Source organism: Nematolebias whitei, chromosome 10 (genome assembly GCF_014905685.2).
Source record: "Nematolebias whitei isolate Nwh7 chromosome 10, NemWhi1, whole genome shotgun sequence".
NCBI classification, from domain to species: Eukaryota; Metazoa; Chordata; class Actinopteri; order Cyprinodontiformes; family Rivulidae; genus Nematolebias; species Nematolebias whitei.
The window spans coordinates 37,251,873-37,270,597 of record NC_056507.1 but is presented as its reverse complement, the minus strand read 5'-3'; the positions used below and the strand labels follow the sequence as shown (position 1 = coordinate 37,270,597).

The window sequence follows — 18,725 nt, the reverse complement described above, 5'->3', positions numbered from 1 at the left end:
TTTTTTTTTTTTTTTTGTAAATAATGACCTTTTTTGCGGTTTTATTTATTTATTTATTTTTGTATCTTTAGATCCTATGATGTCATCAAGTACTTGAGTTCTACTCGAGTTCTATTTCATCCCTCCTGACCGCCAGAGGGCGGTGCTGAAAGCACTGAATGTTCCCTTCGCGCATGCGCTGATTCGAGTAATAATACCAACGGAGTCACAGGTGTGACACGGATGACCAATCAGAGGCTATATAGCCCGACGTTGGGGCTCGTTGGGGACTATGGCGGTTTCTGCCTCTCCCAACTTACAGCGTCTGACTACTATGTGTGTGATTCAACACCGGTGAGTAGTTTTCCTTATATTTCGCCGTTGGTTAGCGGTAGCGTTCGCTCCGCTCACACTTGTTGGGAGACCTCCAACCGCGTGGTCGGCTGGACTGTGCTCCGACGTTGTTTATGACTACTATGTGTGTGATTTAACACTGGTGAGTAGTGGTTTTTTGTTTATATTTTGCTATTGGTTAGCGGTAGCGTTCGCTCCGCTCCTGTTTACTAGAGGCCTCCAACCGTGTGGTCGGTTGGACTGTGCTCCGAAGTTTGCTTATTACGTAGCCAGCTGAGTTCCTGGCCTTGTTTTATTTGGTGAAGGCAAGCGTTCTCACCCCCTCAATTGTCCTCTTACCAGCTGAGCTAGCGGTGCTAGCCTCTCTGAGTTTTCACCTTGTTTTAAATGGTGAAGGCGAGTGTTCTCACCCCCTCTCCCAATTGTTCTCTTACCAGCTGAGCTAGTGGTGCTAGCCTCTCTGAGTTTTAACCTTGTTTTAATTGGTGAAGGCGAGTGTTCTCACCCCCTCTCCCAATTGTCCTCTTACCAGCTGAGCTAGTGGTGCTAGCCTCTCTGAGTTTTAACCTTGTTTTAATTGGTGAAGGCGAGTGTTCTCACCCCCTCTCCCAATTGTCCTCTCTTACCAGCTGAGCTAGTGGTGCTAGCCTCTCTGAGTTCTAACCTTGTTTTGATTGGTGAAGGCGAGCGTTCGCGCCCCCTCTCCCAATTGTCCTCTTTTACCAGCTGAGCTAGCCTCTCTGAATATCTTGGACATAACTGGGTAAGGAGCATGGACGGCTCTCACTGCTGTACAGTCTGTGGAGCCATGCTCCAGACAGATGACGGTCACGACCTGTGTCCTGCCTGCCTTGGACATGACCATCTGGTGGATGCCCTGTCAGAGAACCCCTGCATGAATTGCAGCTTCATGTCGCATGCTGTGAGTGTGGCCCAGCTGGCCCAGTTTCGCCCCAAACTCGGCGATGACCTCCCGCCTTCTGGGCAGGAGGCTCCACCTAGGCACTCGAAGCGCCGGACTGAGGCCGCAGTCTCTGTGGCCCCTCCTGGGAAGAAGCGAGCCAGGTCTGATAGGGGCCTCTCCACAAGGGTGGAGCAGCTCTCCGCTGAATTAGCGGAGATGAAGTCCCTTTTTCAGGTACGCCAACTGGGAACTGAACCAGTGGCAGCAACCGGACTCTCCTCCCCACCCATGCCTGAACTGGCTGTGGAGGAAGATGTGCTATCCTTGGCTGCCTTTGCCTCTCACTTTTTAGGTGAGGAGGACGGGCATTCATCTCAAGTCTCAGAGACAGCTTCACTTTCTTCTTCTCGGAGTGCAGTTAGTGGGTCGGGTGACGGCTCGATGCAGGACGTCATGCGTATGGCCCTGAGACAACTGCAGCTGGACGTCCCGCAACTAGAGGCGTCCACCCCTGGAAGTGCCTTCTTCAGGCGCGGACTGACCCCTCCTTCCTTTTCTGTCCCTCCATCAGAGGAGTTCCTGAGGGAGTTGCATGGTTGCTGGCGGGACCCCAAAGCCTTTGAGCGCCTCTCTGCAGATGGCAGAGTGTTGGCGGCCATGCATGAGCCGGCTGCAGCAGGCTTGGATCGCATGCCAGCGATAGAACCTGCTGTTGCCTCTCTCATCGTGTCACCAGAAGAAGCTCTGCGCAGTCATGTTCGGTGCCCACAAGCTCAGTGTCGTGTCACGGATGAATTCCTCTGCAAAGCCTATGCCGCCGGAGCGCGTGCTGGCCGCTTAGGTAATTCCTTGGCACACCTAATGCTTACCCTCTCCGCGTCCCTTCAGGGGACTAGTGGTGTGACAGCAGCAATGGGCTTTAACGATGCAGCACTTCAGGCCTTTGCACTAATGACGAGGGAGCTTGGGCGCGTGATGTCCTCCTTGGTCCAGGCTCGCCAACAGGTCTGGTTGGCGCAGTCAGCATTGACTGAGCCATGCCGTAGAACCCTCCGTAATGTCCCAGTGGTGCCAGGGGAGTTGTTCGGTTCGGCTGCCTTGGAAGCACTGGAACGGACTGTCCAGGCACGACAGAGAAGGCAGCAATTTTCGAGGCTTAGCAGGGCAATGCCCCCTCCACCTCCTCGGCATCCAAGGCGCCTGTCGGCTGACTCCAGCATGCAGCTGCCGCCTGGGGGTCATAACCGGCCGGGTGTTCCTTACCCTCATGCGGTTCACCAAAGGCTCAGCAGGAGCTTTCGTGGGTCGGTCCTCCGACCAGCTGGGCAGGCTCGGACCAGGGACTCTGGCTGCCGCCCCCCCACGGCCCCTAGGGGCGGTCATCCGGGATTCATAGAATCGTAGTTACATACGTAACTTTCGTTTTATTATGTTAATGTTGAGTTCAAAAATTATGTAGTCATTCAACCCCTAATCTACAGTATAGTAGAGAAAAGATGATGACTTCCTGTGGCGACTCCTGAAGAGGGACCAGCCAAAAGAAGAAGAATATGATCTATATATCCTGATGCATGCTCAATGATCTATATAGTACAAAAACTCAGTGACGTTATACAGGCAGCGTCTCCTTAACACTTTAACAGATGGAAATTTTACAGCTGAACTGTAAAACCAAAAAAGTGAACCTAGAAAGCTGTTTTACCGTAACACCAAAGGTGGATAATTAACGATATAACAAATCATAGCTGTTGCATGTAGGGAATAAAGAAGTCGAAATTATTGTGAATTGGTGTTTTGTTTTTGTGGAGATCGGTGTGGTTGCTGTGATTGTGGAGATGTTTTCTGTAGTCTTTCAGGGGTTGCAACACAAAACAAACTTGCAACAAGATTTGTCAATTGTTTTACAGTGGGTGCCCTTCTTGACACAACCACAGACATCGAGCTCACATTTGTGGAGCAGACGGGGGGAGCTTCTGATCACAGGCTTGCTTCTTTAACCTCTGCGCCACCACTCCTTATTTTAAGCAGCAAAATAATGTTGGCAAATTTTATCTTCAAGATGAAAAGTCTTCTTCCAATGTGAAGCGTTGCCAATCAATTTTGCTTCTATGGCGTCATCGTGCTGTGAACTTCAGCTCTTACTGGAGCGGTTCATAGCAGAGTGTGAAGCAGCTGGGATGAGGATCAGCACCTCCAAATCTGAGGCCATGGTCCTCAGAAAAGGGTGGATTGCTCTCTTCAGGTTGAGGGTGAGGTTCTGCCTCAATTGGAGGAGTTCAAGTATCTCGGGGTTTTGTTCATGAGTGAGAGAAGAATGGAACGTGAAATTGACAGATGGATTGGTGCAGCGTCTGCAGTATTGTGGACTCTGTGCTGGTCTGATGTGGTGAAGAGGGAGATGTAAGGCAAAGCTCTCTGTTTGCCGGTCGGTCTACTCACCTATGGTCATGAGCTCTGGGTAGTGACTGAAAGAATGAGATCATGGATACTGGTGGTTGAAATGAGTTTCCTCCTCAGGGTAGCTGGACTCTCCCTTAGAGATAAGGTGAGAAGTTCAGTTATCCGGAGAGACTCTGAGTAGAACCACTGCTCCTCCACATAGAGAGGAGTGTTGAAGTGGTTCAGGCATCTGGTAATGATGCTCCCTGGGCACCTCCCTAGGGAGGAACTTCAGGCATGTCCGACTGGAAGGAGACCCCAGGGAAGACCCAGGACACGCTGGCGAGACTATGTCTCTCGGTTGTTCTGGGAAAATCTTGGAGTCCTCCCAGAAAAGCTGGAAGAGGAGGCTGTAAAGAGATGTCTGGTTCTCCCTGCTCAAGCTGCTGCCCCCGTGACCCAACTTTGGAACAAGTGGAAGATAATGGATGGATGGATGGATGGATGGATGGTTAAAAAATGGACAACTTGCTTCAGGTGGAAGGGAACAAGCAGAAACTCAGTTTCCTTCATGAATCCTGTCAGTGAGCAGGGTTAGTTCAGAGTCTGTTGTCATGGTGACATTTTAATTACTCCTCTTTATGGAACATAAAACACAAAATTTCCCTAAAGTCAGGGTTAACACTCAGTTTTCACATAAACTACTTTCTGGAATACCCCCCCCCCCCCCTCCCCCAACACAACCACTACTGAGTATTTTAAGAACATTAGATTTGAGCTGTGAGTTATATTACTCTAATAGTTAACATTAAATTATATCTTTTCACACATTTTAAAAATATGCTGATACTGGAGCTTTTAAAAGAACATTTTACTTTTTTTTTTTAAATTGATGTTTGTCCTATCAGTGTATGGATGTGAAAAAGCACTGATTAGTGTCTTTAGAATGATTTGTTCAATTAGCTTTGTAGAGATCTAGTAGAGTTCTGTATGAATGGGTAAATGAGGCACAGATTGTAGTTTAAAGAGCTTTGAGTATCTTGAAATAAGATAGAAAGGTGCTATATAAGTACAGTCCATTTACCATTTACTTTTATTTTTTATTCAACAGTTCATCTTCAGTAATCAGGAAGATTAAGGTTTAATTTTCTGTGTTTACGTCTTTTGCACTTAGTTTTTAATGCTTTTGTTTAGTTTTCCACATTACCTTTTTAAATAGTTTAATGTCGGTGAACAAGGGGTGCCATCACTCAATATAACCATCCATCCATCCATTATGTTTACCCACTTCTTCCTTTGGGTTTAAATACAGTTTTTTAAAAATAAAAATAGGCGACGACCAGCTTACTTTCTTCTCGTAATCCAGAAGTTGCTGCGAGAGCTGCTCTGTGGCCAATCCCATTTCACTCTGTTGGGAATAAACAGCAAAAACATGAAGTGGAACAAGTGAAAAAAGGTTCATTACATAACTCCAGCTCCCTCTGTGTGCTATACTAGAATCATGGTTCTAATTAGATTTATTCTGCAAACAGGCAATCAGAAGTAAAAACTATTTGTAACAGTGGACTGTATTTAGTAGGACAAACCCAGTTATGTAAGCATGAATTGTATGTTTTTAGTAGAACTGCAAATAAGTCATATAATTGTCACATTTTATTAGAAAAAACTGATTAAGACTGTTTATCAAATCAATACCTGCACTGGCCCTTTGAGCCCAGAGGATATTGATGTATAAACTACACATGAGGCCGTCTCATAAAAAGTAAATTGACTAGGATTAAAATAATCAATTGTTTGCTTAAACGTTTGACACAAAAGAAACTTAAGGAACAACAAGATTAGAGAGCAAATGGCTTCATCTGATTTAGTGTTTGAACACGTGTTTCACAGTAACTCACAGCTGAGCAGTGGGGAGTGAGAGTTGTCTCTTTGTGTCGTGCTTCTTTAGTACCTGAGCTCCAAACACCCGCTGCAACGTCTGCAGCAGCTGGTTGGTGTAGTCTGTCAGCATCCCAGAGTCTTCCTCAAACACGCTCAGCAGAGAGCGAGTCTGTGCGACAAAAACAAGAACGTCAAAGATTTGTTCCCGCTAAAGAAGGACAAGTCTCTACATGTAACTATCATGTCAGTAACTACAAAACTATTTATTGTTAGATTTGGATTTATTGTGCAATATTGGGAAAGTACTGAAAGTAATTTTTAGTTTCAGGTCAATGATAAGCAGCATTTTGAACAATTTGTGTAATACAAAATGTATATTCTGCAAATTGATCTGTGGTTAAAAGAACTTTGCCATGATAATAAAAGGCATTAAACTTTCTGGATCGTACTAAAGTTTTGTTACATCCATTACGTCTTATCTAACTTGCTGTATTTGCATGTGCATTTAAGATTATATAATTACCCTGAAATACTTATTTATATTAATTCATCCTACTTGCAATGTTATATTCTACCATGTTGTTGTTTACTATTTTTTTCTTTTGGGCCTTGCATACATTATATTTACTTTTTCACTTTTAGAGACTTTATTTTGTACCCTTATTGCATGCTTCAGTATTTCTTGTTTGTTTGTTCTTTGTTTTTTGTTTTTTTAGTGAGTCAAATCAGTTCTTCTCATCCTGAGCATTTCATTGTACAGCTAACCTGCATATGACAAATAAACACAACTTGAACTTGAACTGTAATGTTGCAAACTACAGCTTTAAAAAGGTATTTACATTAAAAAAATAGAATAATAATTGTAATCTAGTCCGACAATAATCTGTCACTCATCAAATAAAATATATAGACAGCTGGAGTGGAAAGAAGAGATGGGACACCAACCAAAAGTCTTACAGTGATACAGTAATTCAGAGCTTCCATCCATTATCTTTTACCCGCGTCTTCCATTTTTGGGTCACGGGGGTCGCCGGTGCCCATGTCCAGCAATCACCGTGTGAGGGGCAGGGTGCACCCTGGACAGGTCGCAAGTCCATCACAGGGCCACAGAGACAAACAACCATTCACTCTCTCACTCACACCTAGGGACAATTTAGAGTTAACAATCAGCCTAACATGCATGTTTTTGGTCTGTGGGAGGAAACTGGAGTACCTGGAGAAAACCCTACGCATGCATGGAGAGAACATGCAAACTCCACCCAGAAAGGCCCCCGGACTGGGGTTTGAACCGGGGACCTGCTCGCTGAGAGGCAGCAGCTCTATCAGTTGCGCCACCGTGCTGCCCCGTAATTCAGATATTTTATGTAAAACGTTATGTACAAATAATATCTTACCTGTTGTAGATTGAACTTTGAACAGGCCTCAGTTTAAGAAGAGAGGCTAACCCTTCTGCTGATCTTGGGTGAACACTAAAACTGAGGCCTAGTGGGCCGGGGCAGCAGGTGGTTAAATCAGACAGGACTGAGGAGCCAGTGACTAGTCAGAGTGGGGCAGAGACTAAACTGGATGTTTGTTTTCTTATAGCAACTTCAATCTATTATTGTACTTTATGCCATTTTATGAACTTTTACACCACTATCAGTTTTGAATGGCTCAGGTACTTACAAACACCAGGGTGTATGATAACTCAGAAGAGGACCAGAAGCTGGACGATGAAGGAGCATCCTCGCTGCAGTATAATTGTTATGTTCTGCACCACCATGACACTTTCCTGACTAAAAGAGAAACTTCTGAATTGTTTTAGATGCTAACTTTTGCCTGATTAACATAATTCTTACCTTGCAGTCTGTCATAATGAGCAGTTTTAATGTATTAATTAGTTCTTTAAGCCTTAAAATGTCATATTATATTGTGATTGACTGTGATTGTCTATACTGAGGAAACATGGTCTCTCTTCACTGCTATGCTGATGATTGTCAGATTTATCTGCCCTTAAAACCAAATAGTTCTTGCACAATTCACCCTCTGTTAAAATGTCTTGATGACATTAAGGCATGGATGGCTTCAAATGTTTTAAGTTTCAACGGTCAGAAAACTGAAGTCAGTGTGTTCAGCATTAGCTCGACTGTGGTCTCTGGTCCTGTAAACCTAAACTCTCTTGAGTCTTATCTTAAACAGTCTGTTAAAAATCTCAGGATGGTTCAGACTCTGACTTTAAGTTTAATAAACAGATTAACTTTGTTCTGCAGAAAAGCTTCTTCCATTTGAGGCAGATAGCTAAGATTAAGTCAGTGTTGACCAGATCTGACCCTGAAAAACTAGTCCATGCCTTCATTACAACCCGACTGGACTACTGTAATGAACTCTATGTTGGGATCAGTAAGGTCTCCCTTTCTCGTCTCTAGCTCATCCAAAGTGCTGCAGCTCGGATTTTAACAGGAACTTGTAGGTTTTATCATATTTCACCAGTTCTGTCCTCCCTTCACTGGCTCCCTGTATGTACCAGAATAGATTTTAAAATCCTCCTGTTGACCTTTAAGTGCATTAATGACCTTGCACCCTCATACCTCTCTGAGCTACTGGAACCTTATGTTCCTTCTCGGGTGCTGAAATCATCTGATCAGCTGTTTTTGGCTGTTTCAAAAACACGACTGAAGTTCAGAGGAGATCTGACTTTTTCAGTCATGGGCCCCCAGAGGAGTGTCAAACTCCAGGCCTCCAGGGCCGGAGTCCTGCAACTTTTAGATGCGTCTCTGATGCCACACAGCTGAATCATATGACTGAATTAACTTCTCAGTGCAGTCAAGTTCTCCAAAGTCCTGCTAATGACCTCCTTATTTGATTCAGCTGTGTGGCATCAGAGACACATGTAAAAGTTGCAGGACTCTGGCCCTCGAGGCCTGGAGTTAGAACAACCTGCCCCACCAACAGTAGACAGGCCACTTCACTTCCTGTTTTTAAATCTTTTCTAAAAACTCACCTGTATTCACTGACGTTTAACACAGGGTGAGTTGATTTAGTATTTCATTGTTTTGGGGTTTTTTCTTTTGATGCTTTTAATTACATTTTATCGTTTTTTTCCTCTCTCTTTAATTACTGCCATTGATTTTATTGTTAAGCACTTTGGTAACAGCTGCTGATTTTAAATGTGCTTTACAAATAAATTTGACTTAACTTGACTTTGATAGTCTACTAGCAGGTTGTAGGTTAAGACTTTCTGTTGTGAAAAGTAAGATTTACCGATAAGTCTTCTAAAAATGAAATGGGCAGCAGAACTGTCTTCTATTAAATGTTAGATCATGTTAGGTCATTTTAGATCATGTTAGGTCATGTTAGGTCATGTTAGATCATGTTAGATCATGTTAGATCATGTTAGGTCATGTTAGGTCATGTTAGGTCATGCTGCCCTCTGATACGGCCTTCCAGTGGAAAGCTCGACTGGTTGCCTTATCTAGGTCTTAACAGTCTGCGTCAATCTTAGGCTGGACAGATTCTGCTAAATGCAACCATCTCACCCCAGGGATTTACTCCAGCGTTTAAGTGTTATCGTGGGGGGGGGGGGGGGGACCTCTTTCACCCCATTAAGGTCATTGCACATAAAAAATAACCACCTGTATGTGTTCACACATTACCAATTCACTGCGGCCTGGGAAGATACTAAAGCTGATACACCATCACCCAAACACCCCCTACCCTTTGCACTGGAGAGCACCCAGCCTCCCCAGAACTTTAGCATTTAAAATGTAACATTGTAATAAATGTGCACTGAACAAAATTATGTGTATGCTACGTGATCCGAATGCATGCACAGATGTGTCTGGAGCATCATCGTTCGTTAGGTAGCAGAGAGAGGACACGTGTCAGGAGAAATGTTGCAACTCACTCAAAACCAAAATAAATAAATACATTTGTGTTTATCAATCAACCTTTATTTATACAGGTAAATCCCATTGAGCCTCGAGGAATCATTTACAAGAGAGACCTGATTTCAACAAAGATGACAACAATGGACAACAGCAACAACCATAAACAGTTATAAAAAAAGCATACTACAGTTTTTTTTTTTTTTATATAACAAAAAGGATGGCTAAAAGGAAAAGGTAACAAAACAAAAAACAGCTAGATTCCAAGACAAATGTAGAAAACTAACAACAGGAACATGTCAGCATTGGACCCTGCCAGGTCCACCCTAAAAGACTACCCTACCCTTAAAGACACTTAGAGAGGTCAAGGTCGAGAGCTTCAAATCTTTTTGTAAGATATTCCAGGAAACTGGAGCGGAGTAGGAGAAGGCCCTTTTGCCTAGTTCAGTCCTCATTGAGGGAACACTGCAGGTAATAATGTCCTGAGAGCACACGCTGTAGCTGCACTCATGTAGAGACATGTAGGAGGAGATGTTTGAAGGCAACAGACCAAGAAGTGATTTAAAGATGAAAATGTACCAGTGGGAGAGTCTGCGTGAAGTTAATGATGTCCAGTTAACCAATGAATACAGAGTGCAGTGGTGGGTACGATAATCACAGCCAGTTATGAATCTTAGTGCACCATGATAGACAGCATCCAACATCTGCAGGGTGCTTGTAGGAGCGTTCACGTAAATAATGTCACCATAATCAATGGAGGGAAGGAAAGTCACAGATACAAGGCGTTTTCTAGCATTCAGGGTTAGACAGGATTTGTTTCTGAAAAAGAAACCCAGTTTAACTTTCAATTTCTTTATCAAGTTTTCCACATGGAGCTTAAAAGAAAGATGTGAGTCGACCAAGATACCCAAATATTTATAGGAATCAACAAACTCAATGGGGACACCATTTGAGGATAGAATCGGAGGAAGAACTGCTGGGACCAACTTCCTATTTGAAAAAAGCATCCCTTTGGTTTTGTCGGCATTTAGGGCAAGTTTGAGGCGAAACAAATCAGTCTGGATGATGTTGAATGCAGATTTCAAAAGCTGGAAAGCCTTAGCAACAGTTTTAGCTCGACAATAAACAACTGTGTCGTCAGCATAGAAATGTATGGATGCATTAGGGATATTTTTACCTACATTATGTATATAGATTGTAAAGAGGGTGGGTCCTAAGACTGAGCCTTGTGGTACACCATTGTTGACTGTTAAATAACTGGAGGAAGTACCATTATGTTGAACACATTGCCTCCGGTCTGAAAGATAGTTAGAGAACCAACCAATGGTGTGATCTGAGAAACCGATTTCTGAGAGCTTATGGCACAAGATGTTATGATCCACAGTGTCAAAAGCTTTAGACAGGTCTAAGAAAAGTGCAGCACAATAATCCTTAGCATCCAGTGCTTCAACAACATCATTAAGAACCTTCAGTGAAGCAGTGGTTGTGCTGTGTTGTTTCCTGAAACCAGATTGATGTGGAGGTAAGATGTTAAATGAGTCCAGGTAATCTTTGATTTGAGAGTTTATCAGTTTTTCTAGAACCTTGGCTAAAATGCAGAGTTTAGAGATTGGTCGATAGTTGTTCAGTGAGGTGGGGTCACCTCCCTTCAGCAAAGGAAGAACAAAGGCTGTTTTCCAAGTGTCTGGGATGGAGTTTTGTCTTATGGAGAGATTGAAGATGTGGGTCACAGGGACTATGATGATATGAGCAGCCAGCCTTAAAAAATAAGGTGGAAGTTCATCAGGACCTGCAGATTTTTTAGGGTCAAGATCTTTTAACAGTTTATTGACCTCACTGACTGAGAATGGAGAAAAAGAGAAGCTGTGATTAACTGAGGATTGACTTGTAGGAGGGATTTGATTTGTAGAAGTTTGGTTATTAAGTGAAGTGGCTGATCTTCCATTAGTAACTGTGTCAAATAAAGAACTAGAAGCAACAAAATGTTTGTTGAAACAGTTCAGGATCTCGTGCTTATTTGACACAGGAACAGAGTTAACGAGAAGTTGTGATGGGAGGTCAGATGATTGGGGGGTGCCTGAGAGAGATTTAATTGTTTTCCAGAATCTGTTGGGGTCATTTAGATTTTTGGAGGTCTGAGATAAGAAATAGTTGTGTTTTGCTGCTTTAACAGCAGTTGTGCATTTATTCCTCATCTGTCGAAAACTCAACCAATCAGTGTCTGAACCAGCTTTTCTCGTTGCAGCCCAAAGATGATCTCTCCTGTGCAGGAGGTCAGCTAGCTCTGGAGTAAACCAGGGGCTGTCTCGTCCCTTTATTCTGAACTGACGAAAAGGAGCATGTAAGTTCAGGAAATAAATGAAATTATTATGGAAATAGTTCCAAGCAGAGTTCACGTCATCAGTTAACAGAATACGATGCCAGTCAAAGTGAGACAGATCCCAGAGGAATGACTGTTCACAAAAACGTTTCAGATCCCTTTTTTGAATTAATCTGGGCTTAGAAGGTGGAAGTTTAATATTTCTTAAAGCCGCTGTCACACAGTGATCACTCAAAAGATCAGCGAATACACCTGTACCAGGGAATTTGCGAGGCATATTAGTTAGAAACAGGTCTAAGATGGAGGAATTTTCAGGGTGGCTTTTATTTAATCTAGTGGGGGAGTCGATCAGTTGGGTTAAATTAAAAGACAAGCAACATTCCTTGAATTTGTCATTTATAAATGCTCCCATTGTAAAATGAGCCACAACATAAGCCGAATTAGTTTGTCTGCTCTCTGTCCAAGTAAAGAACATACTATAGGGCCCCTAAACAAGCAGCTAAAGACCAGTTAACACCAGATAAGGGGTAAATACTAACCCCAGTTGTTCAAGACTGAGGTCCATTAATCAGCAGCCCCATGCAAGCTGCAAGAAGAGCACCTTGCATGGGACTGTTGATACAAGACGTTTAATACTTTACAAACCAAGAGGTTCTGGAGACACTCTTTGAGAAGCTTCCAAGAATAAAAAATCTGCATACTTTTGTAAATAAATCATATATATAAGTTATAAAATCATTTATTTACATTTATTTATGCAATTTAGTATTGTTTTTTTTTTTGTTGGTAATATTTAAATGTTCAATTTATTGCTGTTATTAAAAGCAAAAGCAAAACATAAACTCTAATTATTTGTCTGGTTTGTTACATTATTTATTTATATATAAAACTTTGATGTATGTATTTTATATTCTTTGTGTTAAAACAAACAAGCACAGTGCAAAGATCAACAGGAATAAATTACATAATCTTTCTGATATGTTTCTTACTGTAAAGTGTCCTTGGGTGTCCTGAAAGGCGCTTTTTAAATAAAATGATTATTATTGATTATTATATATATATTTAGAGATAGATAGATGTCCTTTTTTTTTTTTTTAGATTAAAGTCGTTTTTAAGATGCCAGCAATCGCTTCGATCTTGGCCTCACTCCTTGTCAGACAGGTCAGAACTATTTTGCCAATCTAAGGCTGATCAAAGAACTATTCACAGCAGGTAAGATACTTGTTGTTTGTAACTTTTCCAGAGATGCCCATTTCAAAATATCTGAATTACTCCTTTAAGTGTAGCTTTAAAACAAGTGTTGCAGATGTTAAATGCAAAAGTGAGACACTATTATGTAAACTAACAAAGTCCTGTTTGAGTAAAGCTCTTTTTCCTAACAGGTGTGGTCAGAAAGCAACGCGCCCATTAGTTTACTTCAGTGTTTACTTCAAATAATTGACTTTAAACACAAAGGGTAATTTCATACTCAAAATAAATAATATATTGTTATTCTTGTTTGTGTGTAGTTTTTACAATTGACAAGAATAGTCTTGTTTTTGGAAGAAGAGAAGAAAAATAAAAACAATCAAGGCCTGCACTTAAAGAGGTCAGCCTTTAAAAAAGTAGAATAAAGCACCAATCTTAAATGTATTTCATCAGGTCTTCATTTAGCTGATAACCTGCACAATGCATTCAAATCATGTACACTCAGACATTTTGCTGATTACTATTTCCACTGGAGGCCGATAATGTTAAGTCTTCCCACAACATGTGAATCAGGGCCAGCTGGGTCCAGAACAAGAATTAGTTTAAACTCGATGTAAACATGTCGGAGAAACCGTTTCAAACATTCCAGCTCATAGATGAAGCCTTTCCCTACGAGGACAACAGCGACGAAGACACTGCTCGTAAATACAGAACAGTCACTCTCAAACAGATCACAGACTATATTTATCAAGAAAACGCTGTTGCAGCAGGCGGCTGATGTCCCTGCTGTCAGAATTACATTTTCATTTTCACAATAATGTTTTCACTGAGCTGTCATCGACCAGTGGAAACCGCCTACACAGGGAGTAGGATATTGTCTGGGCTAAGCTAACTTCAGCACTTGTCGGAACGCTTTAATTTAGAAAGTTTGGCCCTCAAAGCGCAAGAGGACACAGGATGGCCTACCTGAGGACTGTCCTGCAAAGCGTCCTCCAGGAGCAGCTTGTGATGTACGGCCGGCATCTTGTTTAGCAGTGAAGTAGGAGAAGGGAGTGAGAGCTTGAATTATTGAAAGCGAGGACTCAATTTCCCAAAAGTCTGTGCGCAGAGAGAGCAAGATGGGGGCGGGGCCAGTCTGATCTCACGCCCACAACTCCCGTGTCCGTCATAGACATTAATACGTATTAATGTCTATAGTTTCCATAGCCAAACGACAATTGTAAACCAGAAAGTTTTGCTTTATTTCGTATAGTTTTTAATTACTTATTGTGACAATATGCTATTTATTATTATTATTATTATTATTATTATTGTTTTGAGCAAAATTTTGAATCAATATTTGACGAAAACACGTCTGTCACTGCTGGTAGAGCTGCTGCCTCTCAGCGAGCAGGTCCCTGGTTCAAACCCTGGTCCAGGGGCCTTTCTGGGTGGAGTTTGCATGTTCTCTCCGTGCATGCGTGGGTTTTCTCCGGGTACTCCGGTTTCCTCCCACAGACCAAAAACATGCATGTTAGGCTGATTGGTAACTCTAAATTGTCCCTAGGTGTGAGTGAGACAGTGAATGGTTGTTTGTCTCGTTTGTCTCTATGTGTCCCTGTGATGGACTTGCGACCCATCCAGGGTGTACCCGGCCCCTCGCACAGTGATTGCTGGACATGGGCACCGGCGACCCCCGTGACCCAAAATGGAATAAGCGGGTAAAGAAAATGGATGGACGTCTGTCACTGTAGAATCGATAGTGACCTCGTGTGGTCACTCATGGAATTGTATGGTATGGTATAAAGTTTATTCATTTTAAAAAAGTACAAAACAATTCCATAACAATATATAAAAAAAAAAGATAAGAGATTTAAAATGAAAGGCAGCAGAAAGAAGAAAAAAATCTTATTATATCTGCCCCTTTTTTCAAACAATTATTTCAATCATAATAATTTTCAAGTAACAGAACAAAATGAACAACTCTTTCTAATTTTTCTAATTCTAATACAAAACACACACTAAGCTACTTCATATATTTTTTCAACAATTCAGCTTTGATCTTTTTCTTAAATGTACACATTGACTTGGCATTTTTCACATCACTCTCTAGACCATTCCACAATCCAACTCCTTGGATTGAGGTAGACCTTCCCTTCAGACTAGTTCTGAATTTTGGTTTGACAAATATCTCTATCCCCTTAAGATTATAACAACTTTGACTTTTAACAAAATTTATTTGGATATTTAATGGTAATGTTATTTTGAGCCCTATACATAACTGATAAAATACTATAATCTACCAAATCATGGAACTTCAATAACTTCAGTTGATAAAATAATGTGCTTGATGGGTGACAGTAATGCTTTCTGGTGATAATTCTTACAGCTCTTTTCTGTAAAATAAAAATAGGTTTTGTAAATGTTTTACACGCTTTCCCCCAAACATCAATGCAATAGATTAAATGTGGAACAATGATTGTGTTATACAACATGTACAGAGCTTTATCATTTAATAATTCCCTGACTTTGTATAGTACTGCAATAGATTTAGATATTTTTGTTCTTACAGAATTTATGTGATTTTTCCATGTTAGCTGTTCATCAATGATTACACCCAAAAATTTCATCTCATTAACTCTACAAATCTCAACACCCTCAATTTTAAATGGATCATCAACAGTTCTCTTTTTGTTACTAAATATCATGTATTTAGTTTTATCTAAATTTAATGATAATTTATTAAGTTTAAACCAAGTTTGTATTTTATCAAATTCTGTCTTCATCAATTCCAACATCCGTTTTATATCTTTACCCAAACAAAAAAATGTGGTGTCATCTGCAAAAAGGACACATTTGAGGAGTCCTGATGCATTCACTAAGTCATTCACATATAAAATAAATAACTTTCGTCCAAGTACAGAGCCTTGAGGAACTCCACAAGTGATATTGCACAGGTCAGATCTTACACCGTTTATTTGTACAAACTGTTTCCTATCTTTTAAATAGCTAGATACCCAGTGTAATGCTGGTCCTCTTATACCATCCATCCATCCATCCATTTTCTTTTACCTGTTTATTCCATTTTGGGTCACGGGGGTCGCCGGTGCCCATGTCCAGCAATCACTGTGCAGGGGGCAGGGTACACCCTGGACAGGTCTCCAGTCCATCACAGGGCCACATAGAGACAAACGAGACAAACAACCATTCACTCTCTCACTCACACCTAGGGACAATTTAGAGTTACCAATCAGACTAACATGCATGTTTTTGGACTGTGGGAGGAAACCGGAGTACCCGGAGAAAACCCACACATGCATGGAGAGAACATGCAAACTCCACCCAGAAAGGCCCCCGGACGGGGATTTGAACCAAGGACCTGCTCGCTGAGAGGCAGCAGCTCTACCAGTTGCGCCACCGTGCTGCCACCCTCTTATATTATATTTATTTAATTTTTCAAGGAGAATAGTGTGGTCAATAGTATCGAATGCTTTTTTAAATCAACAAAAATACTAACACTGTTTTTGATCGACAGCACTAGTTATTTGTTCTATTTTTTCCATGAGAGCCATTGATGTAGAGTGTTTTGCTCTAAACCCATACTGACTGCTACTTAGAATGTTTTGTTTAGTAATAAATTTATCTAATGTGGTCACAAATAGTTTTTCTAGAATTTTTGAGAACTGTGGTAATAAGGATATTGGTCTATAATTATTGAACACACATTTATCACCATTTTTAAAGAAAAGAACTACTTAGCTACTAATTGTCATTTTGTCGTTTTCCCCTCCAATATTTCCATGACTTTCAACAAGGGACCACAGATATGAGTCACAAATACAACACATACCTTTTTTAAATTACATTTTTTTCCATATAGACATCTTCTTATATTTTCGGTACAGTACTTAGTTTCTGCAAAATATGTAATAAAAGATTATCACAGATTTGCCCCTTCAGGATATAAAAAAAACATTACTATGTTCTGTAAGTTTGTTTCAATTTAGCTGATCAATACATCTTAAATGATCTGTAGTCTAAAGTGACAGACAAAAGAAAAAAGTGAGAAAAAAGGTAAATATTATCAGGTAAATATATTTACAGTGATAAACTGTCCAAGCTTCTTGTTTTAATGAAATTGGTTCCTGAGCTACGGTCTAAGTGTTTTGAAACAGCATAATTTTTTTTTAACTTTTTTGTGTGCACTTTGTAAAACTATAAAATAGCACAGATAATCTGTTCTCTCTGTGTCTTATGTCACGGATCATAAATCAGATCAAATCAGCACCAGACTCACCTCACCACCGGATGAAGAGCATCTCAGCGTGACCTCAGCAGAAGTAAGGAGTACTTTCAGGAGGATTAATCCGCACAAGGCAACTGGCCCAGACAACATCCCCGGAAAAGTGTTGAAGGAATGTGCTGATCAGCTCTGTGAGGTGCTGGCAGACATCTTTAACACCTCACTTACCCTGGAAACAGTTCCCACCTGCCTGAAGACTGCCACCATCAGCCCAGTCCCAAAAAGCTCTACAGTGACTGGTCTGAATGACTATCGGCCAGTGGCCCTCACCCCGATAGTCGCTAAATGCTTTGAAAAACTGGTCATGACTCGCATCAAAACAACCATCAACATCAACGAGGACCCTCATCAGTATGCATACCGTGAGAACCGATCAACAGAGGATGCAATCTCCTCTGTGGTCCACAATGCGCTCAACCACCTGGAGCAGAAAAACTCTTTCGTCCGTATGCTCTTTGTGGACTTCACATCCGCCTTCAACACCATGATCCTCCAAACCCTGATGGACAAACTATCCACACTAGGACTAAGCCCCTCCATTTGCAACTGGGTACTAGACTTTTTAACAAACAGACCACAGTTAGTGAGGATCCACAACCTCTCCTCCTCCACCATAACCCTCAGCACTGGCTCTCCTCAGGGATGTGTGTTGAGCCCCCTCCTGTTTACTCTGCTCACGTATGATTGTGCAGCTACCCATCCAGGCTGTCACATTGTAAAGTTTGCAGATGATACAGCGGTGGTGGGATGCATCACAAACAATGATGAGTCCAGCTACAGGCAGGAGGTGGAACACCTGGAGAGCTGGTGCAGAGAGAATAACCTTCACATCAATGTGAAGAAGACAAAGGAGATGATTGTGGACTTCAGAAGGAACAAACACATCTACACCCCCCTGAACATAAGAGGATCTGCGGTGGAAGTGGTCTCCAGCTACAAGTACTTGGGTGTACACATGAATAACAACCTCAGCTGGAGCAACAACACCACCAGCCTGATCAAGAAAGCTCATCAGAGACTCTACTTCCTCAGACGGCTGAGGCGAGCTGTTCTGGGAAGCTCAGTCCTCACCTCCTTCTACAGGTGTGCAGTGGAGAGCATCCTGTGCTCCAGCATCAACGTATGGCATGGAGGCTGCACAGCTGCAGAAAGAAAAGCTTTGCAGAGAGTGGTGAAGGCTGCACAGAAGTCTGTCGGAATCAGCCTCCCCCACCATCACAGACATCTACACCTCCAGATGCAGGAAGAGGGCTACCTGCGTCATGAAGGACCCCACTCACCCACACTTTTTGCCCCACTCCCCTCAGGAAGGAGGTTAAGGAGCATTAAGTGTAGAACCACTAGACTGAGGAACAGCTTCTACCCTGAGGCTGTTAGACTCATGAATCTCTAACTAGAATAATCACTGTGAAAATCCATATCATGTTGCTGCTGATCTGTTTCATGTTGCTGCTGATCTGTTTCAATGTTGATGTGTTCATGCGTGCACATCTGCTCACAGACTCATGTTCATGTTTGTGCTGATGTTCAATGTTTTATGTTATGAGTGCTTAGTGTATATTTAGTTGATGTTTT

At 41.8% G+C, this 18,725-nt stretch overlaps 1 protein-coding gene across 1 annotated transcript in view; it reads right to left on the bottom strand.

Moving 5' to 3' along the window:
* Nucleotides 1-13,891, bottom strand: part of appl2 (adaptor protein, phosphotyrosine interaction, PH domain and leucine zipper containing 2) — a 44,221-nt gene extending 30,330 nt beyond the window's left edge. Inside the window, exons 1-3 of the mRNA XM_037683026.1 lie at nucleotides 13,835-13,891; nucleotides 5,568-5,666; nucleotides 4,965-5,024 (exon numbers count right to left, since the gene is read on the bottom strand). Coding sequence (XP_037538954.1) covers nucleotides 4,965-5,024; nucleotides 5,568-5,666; nucleotides 13,835-13,891 — 216 coding nt within the window. The remainder of the gene's footprint in view (nucleotides 1-4,964; nucleotides 5,025-5,567; nucleotides 5,667-13,834) is intronic.
* Nucleotides 13,892-18,725: the final 4,834 nt, after the last annotated feature.